The 14,391-nt window shown below is 39.9% G+C and overlaps 1 protein-coding gene across 1 annotated transcript in view; it reads right to left on the reverse strand.

Annotated features, from left to right (window-relative positions):
* The window catches only part of CNTNAP5 (contactin associated protein family member 5), a gene marked incomplete at both ends in the record, with an annotated part of 289,753 nt that overhangs the window by 83,051 nt on the left and 192,311 nt on the right, over positions 1-14,391 (reverse strand). The window contains one exon of the mRNA XM_082312477.1: positions 1,750-1,950. Coding sequence (XP_082168603.1) covers positions 1,750-1,950 — 201 coding nt within the window. The remainder of the gene's footprint in view (positions 1-1,749; positions 1,951-14,391) is intronic.

Raw genomic sequence — 14,391 nt, forward strand, 5'->3', positions numbered from 1 at the left:
TCAGGATGAAAAACTAAAAGTGTAATTAAAAGCATACAAAGGGAGGAAAAAAGAGAGAGGAAAAAATGATAGTGTCTGCCACATGCATAGCACTGGATTGTAATTTTTTCTGATTTATCAGCTGGAGCTGTACTAAAGAGTTATGAGTCATACAATTCTTGTGTGGTCAACTGTCAGGACCACAGTGGCACTGCAGCAGCTGCAAGAGCTCAAGCTGCGCTGCTGGACACCATCCTTGCATCCTCTCCCTTGAGGATTCAGAGTCACAACTTTGGTCCTGGACAAGCAGAGAAGGACCAGCCTGTCAGGAATCATCTTAGCTGGCCTGCCAGTTGGTAGATAGCTTTAGCCTTGAAGCAGGATAGTTTATATACTGTCATTTTACACAAGATTATGACTACTTACTTTTTTTTTTTTTAAAGGAGAAATGTGTTTGAATCCTTCAGAAGTGTCCCTAGCTTTATAGAGGCATCACATACAGGAGGTATCTCAAAATGCATGCATAGTGTACCTTTCTGCATACACGTGACCAAGGACCTCACAGAAATGTGTAAAAGTAAACGCATGCAGACCTGCTCTAATATTGTGGCCCTCATCCTTAAAAATTTATTTCAGAAATAATCACTGTGTGATTTGTAAGACATTAGTTCCCCCTCTTTATGAGCAGTTATGCCTTCATTTTGTTTTCCCTTTGTGCTCTACCCTGGATGCTGATATTAACATTTTATTCTTTAAAAAATGATTAGCAATACAAGCAGTTCTTGGCTGGTAAATTCTGATGATAACAAAAGACATAATTCACAGGTTTTAAAAATAAACTGGCTGTAAGGCATCTGATTACTGGATCTATAAACATTCAGTGTTATAGTAACTTTGCTAGAACCAGGCGGGTTTCTGCTACATCTCATTAGGCAATGTATTTTTAACACAATGGGAACTCCCGTTGCAAGCTCCCCTTAAGGATTCCCATGGGATTTCTTCTAACCTACTAACAAATTGAAGAGTTGCTAATAATCAAAGAATCACCAGGACCATACAGACGTTACAAGTAACCAGATGAGACTTTGAAGACATTCAGAAGCCTTAGTGGCATTCACGTCTCTGGCTAAGCAAACATAAAATCCCAACCCTAAGAGAGGGTCGAGTGGAAGGTAGCCATCCTGAGTAGCCACTGGAGATTTGCTACCACAGAGACAGAAACTGATCAGACCCTCTGCTTTCTTGTTACTGCTACATTAAATCAGGGCAAAAAACTTCATTCTATCAGGAGGGGAAAATTAGTTTTGTCCCAGAAACTGTAGTACCAAGCACCCTAAACATTATATTCAGGGCTGTGGGACTCCGAAGGGGATACACTCCTCCTCTCCAGAAACATCATAAAAGTCTGGAGCAATCTGTATGTTTTCTATCTTCAATATACTGTTAAAAACTGTAAATGAATAAACACATCCATTTACCGTCAGCTAAATACAGCTTTTGTGGTTTTCAAGTGGTACTTTCCATTGTAGAATCTTTCAGACCCTTTGTACACATGAACCTACACAGTGAAAACTCCCTTGCAGAGCTCCGACCCTCTTCCATCAGAGGACAGGCACTGCACAGTAGTATCCAAGAAGGTAAAAGGCTTTTCACCTTATTCTGTATTGCTACTATTCTTTCTGTTTTTTTCCTCCTCAGTCGCAGTGTGGCCTGTATCTGCTGTATATCAATATGAGTTAACAAGGAAAGATTTGGGATTGTGGCACTTACTCGGGGTGTTCAGGAGACGTGACTTTTTGCAGTGGTAGGCTGCCTCCTGTTCGCAGTACTCCGCGCCGTTTATCATGGCTTCAAGCTGCTCTGCACTGCTGTTGTAGTTGAAGGACATGGTGTATGGCTTCTCTGGATCAGCTCCTTGAACTCTAGTTAGCCCTGTGTTGTTGTGCTGCACTGCAGTCCAGATCTTATCTTCTGTTAAATGAAAAAGGATTGAAGGTGAAGTTAACAGCAAAAAACTTAGAACAAGCAGGGAATAAAAAAACAATTTAAATCTAATGCTTTACTGAGTTGGAGAGAGGATCAGCAGGACTCTGGGCTCCAAAATGGTCACTCTGTGATGATAGACCTGTTCCAGGTCAGTGTAGCTCACAGAGCTGTTTCTCCCTGAACCAGCTTGAGCAAACACTCCAGAGCCTGCTGAGCAAGAGAGAAACTACAAGCTGCTTGGGAACCACGGGAGATCTTCAGCATCTTCTATTACCAGGTATCTGAAGAAAATTAGCTACCTTTCAGCTGCTTTGGCCCTGAGAGAAAAGACATAATGATATGGCTCAGGGTGGTAACACTCATCTTTTGCAAACATAGCTGTATCTGGGAGCGCAGCCCACGCTGTTACAACAACAAATGGTAGCGGAGAACTGTAGCTGATGAGCTCACATAAACTCACCACAAACAGAAACCACAAACTCTTGCCAGAAAGCTAAAACTAAGAGTATGTTCTTACTGCCCAGCTAGAAGTCAGATCACTCATTTTACTCAGTTGTCAGATTTTTCTAAGTATAAGCTGAGTGATGCCCTCCTTGGATGTACAGAACAATATATGACTTGGCATCTGTAGTTAACTCTAAGTGTTGATGCTTTTCCATGCTGGGAAGCCCATTCTCACCGCCTTCATTGCATTTACTGGCAGAGCAAGGGATTTCCTATGTGACAGAAAGCAGAATCTAGGCTTAAGCACAACCTGCACCATAACAACCCATCTCATGACCATCACTGAGGTTGGCATGATAACAAGAACATCGCAAATAATGAGAACATCACAATTAGAAGCAATTAGCTTAGCAGGCAGGCTCTTTCCCAGCTGGTTCTGGTGAGATAGCAATGGGCAAGATAACAAGGACAGCCTGAACAGCCAGTCTACTGAGCTGACCCAGAGTAAAAGACAAACTCTTTAATAAGGATTCACAGGACTGAGCCCTGCACGTGCTCCACGATGTTATCAGGAGTCACATCCAGTAAATTTCCTCTTTATCAAAAACCCTGCTTGCCCAGGGAGGATACAAGACAATGACAGGGTAAAAATTTAAGGAAGCAAATTCTAATCATTTGATGAGAGAAGATTTCAATCTCACTTGCAGAAACCTACAGACAGTTACAGAGGAAGAGGTAAGATCTAGACAAGAGATTTCTATTTTGTTATTCATGCTTCAACAGGGAAACCCTGGATAACGCTGAACCAGATTCTTTTCTAAACCAATCTCAAAACCTGTGCATTTAAGTATTCAGATGGTTTTACCAGATTACCTGGTCTGAGTTCTTGCAGAGCATGAGCTTTCCGGTTACTTCCCAATACACTGGCATGACAAGCCTAGTAGCTTTGTGGCCACTGCAGTGCATTGCAGTTGGAAGTATTTTTCATTGAGCTACAAATATCCCACAGATTACTCCAACAGAACTCTAATAGGTGTATAAAAATCCTAAATGGACTATCTGTGCAAAGACACTCAGATGAATGGATTGTCATTATGGAGGCATTCAGATGACAGGCAAGTAACAACAACCATCTGGAGACTATTTAAAGAGGTCTGTTCCAAGATCCCAGTAATGCATGGCATTAACTGTAAGGACAGTTTATGCTCAGCAAACCATACATTCACTCACAACACTCTCATCATTTCTGTGATGGTAGACAGAAAGAGTTTGCTCATAGATCTGTAATTCTGTGGTTCTTGTTGAGTTCGGGATGCTGCTTGTGGCTCCTTTGAGTTGGAGCTCAATGAAACACTGCTGCAATGTGTGATACATGAAAGTTAGATTAAAATCACAAGAAATGTTACAAATGTATTGCTTGTAAAACTTGCCCCAGTGGTTGTAATCACAGTCAACACTGTAGCACAATACCCTGCACAGTCCTGCACAATATATTGCTTCCAACGCAATATAATTCAATGACTTCATAACGCACATCTCGTACATCTGAAAGTAGTGATTCCTATCAGCCAGAGTCTCTCTGTTTTTTATTTTGTTCTCTCAAGGATTGACATGAACAGAGTGGATTTTTCAGAAGCAGTTGAGGGTGAGCTAACTTTCCTCTCACTGAATTTGGTAGAAGTTTAACCCCTGCCTTCACTGAAAAGTCTACTAAAAAGACAAACATCAAGTTACTGATACTGTAAGCAAGATGTAAAACCAAGAGATGATGGAACGAACTGGTTGCTGGCATTCCAGGTCCCCACTGAGAGTTATTAATATAATTTTGAGAAATTGCAATAAAATCAATGCTCACAATAGTGGCTACAGTGCTGCTCAGGAAGTACAACAGCCTAACACTAGAGTTTCCGTGGTTAACACTACTGTGCTTTCCAGGCTGTGTACTTGTACACCAGCAAAGGTGCTGTGGGTGTACCTGAAAAGCCAAAGGCATGAAGATCTAGTAATTTAGAAGCAATGAAGGATTACTAGGAAAAATTTGTTAAAAGTAGCGTAGCATAAAACAGTCTTCCTAAGAAGTGTTGGAAATGTAATTAATTGACATGTTTGAAATGAGGTTGGACAAGACATCAGCAAACATACTGTTAGGGACAAGCACTGATTAACAAGTGTGTTCAACAGACAATGCAACAACTCTTTCTCTTATTTTACTCTATGATTGTTCATTAATTTTCAATGGTCTTGTTATCATTACAGCTGCACTCAGCTGTCCCTCTGAGATCTGAACTTTGACATTCAAGAACTGCTTTTCTCCACAGCACCTTTTAGAAATGAGAAGCTAACTGCAGATTTTCCATCCTCTAGTTTGCAAAGGGAAAGGAAAAACAAATCAAGTTTCTTTTTGTGCTCAAAGTAATTGTGATTCAGCAAGTACATCAGAACAGAAAGTTAAAAAAAGTAATAGCAGAAGGGAAGAATTCTGGAGTTACATTTCAGATGTTTTCCTAATCTACACATGTCTGATCTGTTATGCTTATTACTTTTACAGATCGGATCTGTGCTTTGCTGGTCACTTCAAAGACTCCCTCTATGCCCCATCTTTGAAATAAAGGCAACCATCAGTACAGCTTCTCAAAAAATGTATACGTTTGGCTCACTGGTCTAGTGAAAGGAAAGTCACAGCCACCAGCAAGCATACCTCTGGGATGGCAAAAGCTACTGCCATTCGAAAGTTTGTTTCTTTTCCCTGTGCGCAGTTGGTGTAAAAAGAGCACAGAGAAACACATCTTCTGCTACCTTCTTTATTTTTAACCAAACAAAAAAAAAAGCAATGAAAGAGAGTCTGAAAGGAAGTCTTCACATTAGAAGGGAGGCCCAAAACACCACAGATGCAAGACAAAAGAGCTGGTGACAACAACGTTAGACAAGGAAGAAAGATGTATTCAGCCATCTCAGCCATGTTTATTCTTGCTTCCCAGGGAAAGAATAAGTACTTCCATTTTAGAAAGAAGGACATGACGCATAGAGGGGCTAGGTAACGTGCACAAAGTCACACATCACCTGCTAGAAGAATAAGGGATTACATTCACATCACAGTAAAAAAAAACATAGAAAGTTCTTTCTTTCAAAAGGACACCCCTTGGTTTACATGCAGCAAATGAGCCTGAAAACAATTTAAACTTTAGTTTGCTTTGGACAGAGTGGGAGAGCCAACACTGCTCCCTCCTGTGTCTCAGTTGATGGAGGGAGAAGTAAATAAGAGCTGGAGGGCAGTAAATTCTTGAACCATTCCAAGACAATAGCAAGACCATGTACATCTCCTTCCGTAGATCAGAAAACCACACAAAAATAATCCCAACCTTTCTTCTGAAGACCCTCACCATTCACATTAACTCTTGGGCTTTATTCAAGCACCATTTTCTCCACCTCAAACCCGGCAGCATTTAGATAATTATCATACTATTTTCTCAAATTCACATGCACAAGTTTAGCTAGGGCTGCTCCTAGAATACAGCTGCCTGGCTCAGAATGAGGTCAAGGAATTATACCCTTACAGCTCGATCAGCGTGTACTCTAAAGCCTACTGACAACAATCTGGGAGCTTACATTTCAGGCATGCTTCAGGACCTATTTAAGACACACAGCTGCAATCTGGATATGCACACAGTTCACTACAGCTAGGAAGCAGTGCAACAGCTGTCTGCAACTTAGCTCCATGACTTGCATATGCCTTTGCAGAGGCATACCTCTGCATGGATCATGCCTATGGCTTTTGAAAATGAAGCTTCAAATACTTTTCCTATTTCACAATATCACAATTGTGTTTTTATTCTTTTTGGTTTTTTTTTCATTATATTTTTAGGCAGTGACACTGTAATCATAGATGCAAACCAAGCTGAGTGCCACTAACTGCTTCTAGCCATTTCCATATCTGGAAACTGTTAAACTTGGCGGATAAGGCTCTCTTTTCCTTTACTTCAACAAAGAAGTTATCATTATCTTTTTACGTCTGTCCATACTATATGTTTTTTTTCCTGTTTACTCAGTTTAATGAGCTCTCCCCGCACTTGTGAATTTGCAATGAGAATGAAAAAGCTGTTCTCCAGGCAAAGGTCACTGTTTATTTTTACCTTCTATTATTCCACTTTCTTATTTTATTACTTTCTCAGCTTGGTAAAATTTCAAAACACACACAAGCTGAAAGTCATTCAAAACCCAGTAGGAGAGTGCAGCCACATCTTTTACTGTATAACCTGGAATAGTTAAATGCAGCCTTGAAAAGCAGATTTCCTAAATGCTTGTTAAATTGTTTCATAATTCAAAGGTGACAATGGTTTAATTTCGGGTAATGCTACAGCTTTATGACTTTGCAGTTTTATTTAATGGTCCAATTTACTAGGATATTATGCTGCCTGTATTTGGTCCTAGGAGATGTTTTTACAGCATGGGACTGCAATGCATTCAGCTCATTTTAGACCCTCTGTTTAGCCTCACCCATAGTTCTATCATCTTGCTGGAAGCCTCCAAGTTGCTTTTGACGGTGCACAAATTAAATTGTGGGAAATTAGAGCAGCTGGAAAACTGGCTTTCAATGAGTTCTGTATTGTCTAATTCTCATTTTTATTCTTCAACTTGAAATATCTCTGTGGAGCACATTTCACCCATACAAACTGCATCACTCCTTTGTGATTTAAGAGGTTTGTCACAAAACAAGATTATTCAGACTGATTAAATTGCCAACAAGCCAAACATACGGTAAATGCTACATGAGAGAGAGAAAAATTGCTCTGAGAGCTCATATGATGCATTTGTTTCATGGTGCTCTACATTGAATGCCAAATGTTGTCCTGAAAGCTGTACCTATAACTACAGGAGTAACCACACAAAAGACAAACTCTCCTCCTTGAACACTGTACTGTTTTAAGCTGCAGTGGCAGTTTAACCCAGCCGCTCTAACATACACCCCTCAAAGAATATGAAGATAATTTCTTATCACAAATAGCTTTAATTCACTGACTCCAAAGAGGTGTTTTCTGAGTCTCCTATGGAACCCACACATTTTTTATTTTTTTTTTATCTACTGTTTTTTTTTTTTCTGCTGGCTGACCCAGCAATATGTGCTTTTGCAGCTTGTTTTGTGCTCACCAGCCCCCTCCTAGTTTCTGATTCAGCCACTTCCAGCCAGTGCAGAAGCACTGCAATGCATTTCCATGGAAACAATTCGGGGGTGGGGGGGGTGGGGGTCCATCCCTGCATCCGTTCTGCATGCAAGCCCACTCTCCAATGGTACTGGCAGACTGCACCTGCTGGTATGCATTCCTCAGGGATGCCCACGCCTGGAACCGTTCCCTGTCTGTAAATCCTTCCTGGCAGTCAGTAGCTGGCACTGGGAAGGCACCACACCCCCGGCTCCACAGACATGCCGCCCCAGCCCTGGCAGAGAGGGAAGAGCTGGGTTCCCAACTCCCTTACACCATAGGCACAAAGTTTGCTCACTGTGAGCCCACAGTTCAAGGTGTCTCTGTCAGCAGACTGACCATGCCAGGTGGCTCTGGTGGATGACAATGAGACACCTCTTCTGCGACCCCTTGCACCTTCATCCCCCATGTTGTGCTGAAGCCCAGAGACAGCAAACCGTTATCCTGCCAGCCTACTTCTTGATGATCCTCCATTTCCATATTTCCTCTAATACAGGGTATCTACAACAAGCAGTGAGAAATATTCCTCTCAAAATATTGAAGAGGCAGTTGCTGAACTACTTCTTAGTGCAAAATGGACAGTTCTCCACTATGCTCACACTCGCTGCACTTGTGACAACAGTGCAGTCCTCTCTGACTCAGTCTCCTTTATCTAAGGTGAGTTTTGAGAAAGTCAACATAATCACTCTTCTGCTGTTTCATGTGCCTTGTGATGGCTCGGGCGTCTGCATGAGCCTGGCAGACAAGTGGAGCCCACAGGAGACCTGCCACTCTTCTGATGCAGCACCAGGAGGCTGGGCAAGACATTTGCAGGTTTCCAACATGGCACTAGACACCCATGTCTGGGCTAAATGGATCCACCCCTTGTAACTGAGACAGCTGCAGTGACTTTTAGACAGCCACAGCCTCCCTCAAACTTCTGAGCACTGCAAATGTGTCAGGGGAGTGACTAAGTTGCAGTAACCCTTGGTTAAAAGGTAAAGACTAGAGGAAAATATCTACTGTTACGTTCTTCTGTACTAAAATGTCCTTGGGGGCCTCCTGAAAGCTTGACAGTGAAGAAGGCCTACGGGACATCTGTTGTGATGCTCATCAGAACCACAATAATTTCACTGAAAACAGCAAGGCAGCTGTTGACAGCGCAATGCCTTTGACATAATATTAGCACTAAAGGTTTTTCATTTTATAAAGTTCTGGAATACTTCATGAAAATTCAAAACAGAAATGTATACATTGTCAGAACTATAGTGTGCCAAAAGATCTGCAGTGTTTGAAGGGATAAAGTGTAAATCTTTAATCTGTCTTTAATCTAAACAGTAGTTAATTTGTAAAGGATTCCCATTTGTTGTTTTCTCTAGTGATAAAGTCAATCACAATTACAGACAGTAAGCTGCAAGGTACACTCATTAAAAAAAAAAAAGACAAACAACAAACAAACAAAAAAGGCACTACAAAAACTTCCTTAAGAAGTTCAAAGCTGTAAAATCTTATCTAGCTCATTCTGAGAATCTCAGGGAGTTTCACCATTTAAGTTCTTGTCTCACAATAATGTAGCTGCAGGTAATAAAACGAGAATTAAGGGCATGACCTCCTCCTCCTCTCTGTTATTGCCTCAGCCTAACTGGTGGCAGCCCTCCTTTCCACATGAGAGTCTGCCAAGTCCACAGGAACTGTAACAAGGGCTCAATCACATGGTATTCTGTATCAGTGTAATTGCTATACAAAGTAAAAGGAGATGATTTCTTATGGAAAATGAATTAATAAATTATATAAGCAGATGAACTGAGATTCTTGTGTGGAAAAAAAGGGAAAGGTGGATGCTGTGGACAGTAATACCACCAGTTCCATAATTATGTTGGGAACATCAATGGGGATCCCTACTGCAAAGACTGAGGTCTAGCCAGCTCTGCTCTTTAGTAGTCCATCTCTTTGTTACTCCAGTCTGCTCCTTGTTCACAGAAAAGTGAGTAAAGCTGAACTGCTACAGTATTTTCCTCAAATAGCTGACAAAAGTATCATACTGTAAGTGGGACTACTCAGACACTTAACATATTTAGACACTTCAGCTACAAACACAACTTGTATCCTCCTGAATTCAACCCTCCTTACATGCCATGGAATATGTACTATATGGAAGAATAAAATCTGTATCATTGTTAGCTGAATCAACAAAAAAAGTCTAGAGGCAATTTATAAAAAAATTGCTAAGCATAACTTCGGCAATCTCCTTCACATCTTTTTAGACTCCCTTACTTTGTCTGAGATTTAAACCCAGTTTCTATACAGTTTTCTGAGATGGAGAAAATAAAGCTTTACTTTTCTTGCATCCAAAAAATAGGCAATATTTGCATTTCAAGAGGAGACTGCAAAACAGAGATGATCAACAAGGAGAGATATATTTTTGTTCATTAATGATTTTTTCACCACGGCAGTTTCAAAAAATAGATGTTGGACTAGGAACAAGAGCTGGGATAAGGACTCATCTTTCCCCAATCTGCACCCCGAGAGGAAAAAAGGAAAAAAAAAATCCAAAACCAAAACCAAAACCAGAACCCAAGCTATTTGAGGATTGCACAAATATCTGGCCAAGACAAAATTAACCATTGATCTTGTCATGGCAATTTCTAAGCACTATTGATTTGATAGCCCAGGGTCCGCATACAGTAAAACAGCATCAGTAAAGAAGAACGGTGACAGAACGACTCGCGTGTATTGTAAGCAAATCTTTCAGATATCAAGGGTAAAAATTTACTCTGGAGGAGATGAGTAAAAGTCATTACAAACACTTTCCATACAGGGCAGCAAAATAAATACATGGATGTATATTGCATGTCTATAAACTTTGCGCTGGAGAATGTGATTATTGGCATTTAAGTAGCACTCAATACAGATCAATAGATTTCTGAGAAACAAGAGAAAAAGAATAAGCCTCACAGTGACAGAAAGACTGCCAGACCAGAGGTTCAGAGGGTCCATTAGCCATTTTCTGCATTGATTGTTATCAGTCACTTCAGTGGAAAGTGAAGATTAATTCAACTACACTAATTATCAAACAGCCTACAGGGAAAATTTCGTTCCCAGCGCTGGTGGTTGTTCGTTAGCCCAAAGCACGACAGGATACATCTTCTGTGTACTTTATGCAAAAAAATGTGGGTGTAGAGCACCATGGATGATGGGAGAACCCAGGTAAAGCAAGCAGAGCTAGTTCACATTCCCATGCAGATGGCCCTGGAAACAGACCAGCTATGTTCCCGTGCTGCTGAATGCAACCACCCCAAATTAATAATCCCTGCATAGACCCACACAAATCCTCATGGTGCCACTCATAGCATCCATCTACATATGATCATGATTTGGGTGCATACATGTGGTTCTCTTCCCTTGAACACACATATTTAGTGTGGATTCCTCACTGTTTGTTATAATTGATGAATTTCCCTATGAAAGTGACTTTGCTTTGCATGTGTAATGGGTGTATAAGGTGAAGAAAACATTATGTTAATAAGATGCTATCTTTTTTTTTTTAATCTAGTTTTGAGTTTGTTGTCTTTCCCTGTCATTGAACTCTCTTTATCCCTATTGTAAGAAAATGCAAATGAGCATCCCTTCTCTCAATAAGGCCCATTCACTTTGGGTCTCCCAAATCTAAATAGCCCTGGATTAGTCACTTTTAACCTCTCTTTGTACAGACATCTTTCTATGTCTTTAATTAGGTACATTACTGTTCTTGACAACCTCCTATTTCAACAACATATTTTACTTTTACTAGAAATAAACAGCCTTCAAGATAAGATCCTTCTAAAGTGCTTCACATACTCTTCTCTCTTCTTGACCAACTTAAATAATAGCATGTCATCTACAATTTTTGTCACCTTGCTTTTTCAGCCACTTCTCCAGACAATGAATAAATACACTTATCCACTCTAGTATCAGCAGATATCCTGTGACATTCTACTCTTAAATTTCTTGCCATGCTGAAAACTGGCTTTATATTTTTTAATACTTTTTCCCCCCTGCAAAATTTCCCTTCCCTTATTTTTCTCTCCCTCTTTGTCTTTGTATGATTGTCCAATTCTTTCTCAACACACACGATTGCAATTTTCTGCTTTCTTCAGAATTTTATTCAGCAGTAGACTGTTAAAGTTGACAGGCTGCAGAGAAATGTCTGGGACCACAGACAGAATAAATTAACTTGTAATGTTGACACTTCCCATATCCACATCACATATTGGATTCCTATGACTAGACAGCGGTATGTGAGAAAGCTGTTGTTAATCTGCCCTGGTTAATAACTGGCTACAAATAAGATCCCTATCTGTTCAATTAAACATGTAAAACTGAGAAAGAATTTTAAACAAATGGAAGTGAACATTAAGGAACACCACTGTTCTCTAAATGCAATGATGCTGCTCATTTCTGATGATCTGGTTCCTTCTTCAAATTCATCCTTCACAGATTCAAGGCACTGTAATTCCCAGAAGTCATTAGCTCACTGTACCTCTACTTTTAAAAGCACTAAATGAGTAATTTCCCCAGATTTTCCATTCCACCTCCAAATTCTTCAACCTGAACACATTTTGGGTGTAAAAAAGTTACCTATTCTTGAACTGTATACAAAAAGAAATGCTAGCCTGAGTAAAAGCAAAGCTTCATTTAGCCCAGGAGCCCACCTCTGCCTTTGAGGGTGAACAGATACCCAGGGAAGCAAGGGAAGGCAAAAGGTTTTCCTGAAACTCGTTCCCACTTTCCAGTTATCTTTGCCTCACAGCTGCCTCAGCTGGGAGCTGTAACTAAACCTCCACATTTAATTGCACCTTTTGAATCTGTCACAGAAGACTGGGGCTTTTTCCAGCCTGTGGTTTTTTTTTTTCCTTCTATTGATACATTGGCCTCTGTGATGTCCTGTGGTAATCAGTTTCAAGTTGAATTATTCATTGCATCAGGAAAAAGAAAACAAACAAACAAAAATAGCCCAAATCCTGCTATCTAATAATTTTACTTTCCCTTAGCTCTTACGTGATGAAAAAGAATCAATCCCTATTTGCTTTCTCTATGCCACGTACAATCTCCATGCTTTCCTGTGACAGTTCCCTCCATCATCTTTTTAATTCGTTTAGTCTCCCCATACATGGAAGCCATCCACACTTCTGAACATCTACATTATTCCATTCACAGGAGGTGTGGTATGGATTTATGTCATTGAACAATAACGTTGACTTTTTGTCTTTGTTCCTTGTATGTTCCTAATATAACAGCATAGAATTTCATTCCTTTACTTTCCCTGAATATTGATACTTTCAGAAAACTATGCAGAAGCATTACCTGAAAAGAGTAACAAATTCAGAATCCATCCCTGTGTAAATAAAGTTGAATTATTTTTTGCCATACCTCGCACTTAATCCATTACTGTAAACAATTTTTATCAGTATAACAATAAGGTATGTTCCCAGAGAGAAAAGAAGCTCTTGTGATTAAGGTACCCAAACCATATTTAGGTGATACAGCAGCATAACCCAATTGTACCTCAAACTCTCTGGACAATTGTAAAATAGTAATTTCTTTCTGTGCCTCAGTCCTCTTTTATGCAATAGGAACAACAGAGATGCCTGTGACAAATGACCTTCCCCTGCCTCAAATGAGACATCTAAGGGAAAAGAAGAAATATGAAAAAGTTTTCCAGGCTAGGAGGTTCTGTCAGTTTTTCCCACTTCCACTTTTCTTGTAACCAAAATAAAACAAGAATGTCAGCAAGTTCATTACAGATAGAGAGAAAATCAGGTATATGCCTTCTGGATTTCTGCCAGATAAAATTTGTTTGAGGAAAGCAGATGCTTTCTGCAAGGAGTTTGTCAAAAATCCTACTTCTTCAGCAGAGATAAAAAGCACTGACAATATTTTCATCACACATATTTATATGATAAATAATAAAAATGAGCACATTTCCCATACTGGAGATCAAGGAAGGATATTCAGACAGAAAGGTGAAACTCTGTTTCAATTCTTACGAGACTCAACAACAGTGAAGGAGACACATCTTATTAAATATTTGTTACACTTGAATAAAAAAACATACTTAATAATTAACTGATGTGCATTTAATTAACATAATGATTGCCCAATTAAGTCAAAATGAAAATTTAATTTGAGACACTTTAAGTACAAGGAGATTAAGGATAAAATATGAATATCCTGAGTCCTTAGTTTTCAGGACTGAGCGTGGAGGTGATATGTGGCAAAGTAGCTCAACCAGAATTAGCAATTTAGAAGGGGTAATAAAATATTCTTTCATCCACGCCTGGCCACAGGAAGCAAAAAATTCCAAACAGGAGACAGTCTAGGAAATTTTCTCTCCATTTCAAAAATAAAAAGCAGAAAGGATGCTCTACCATCTACCCCAATCCACAATATGGGCTATGTAACCTTTTCTTATACCCTTGCACGACAGTCCTATATAGAAAATAGGACCCACTTAAGGGGATAATTTGCCAGACAGGTATATTCATTCGAAACACTTTTTATTTTAAAACTACAGAACTGTAAGGTTGAGAAGTCTTAACCAACAGATCACCTTACAAGGCTCTTGCTCTGCTACCTGTCTCTTTGGTGTCCCTCCTCCTAAGAGCATCACGTCTTCTCCTCCATACAGATACCCAGGATGATCAAGGTTTCTATTCTATCAAAGGCAGCACACTCATATGAGGGGCGGTATTCCTGCTTAAGTCAGACTGGAAGGGTTTACAGCTAGGTCAGCACAAGGAGTTTAATAATCATTCCCAGCTCTAGT

This window comes from Platalea leucorodia (genome assembly GCF_965183815.1).
Source record: "Platalea leucorodia genome assembly, chromosome: 5".
Taxonomy (NCBI): domain Eukaryota; kingdom Metazoa; phylum Chordata; class Aves; order Pelecaniformes; family Threskiornithidae; genus Platalea; species Platalea leucorodia.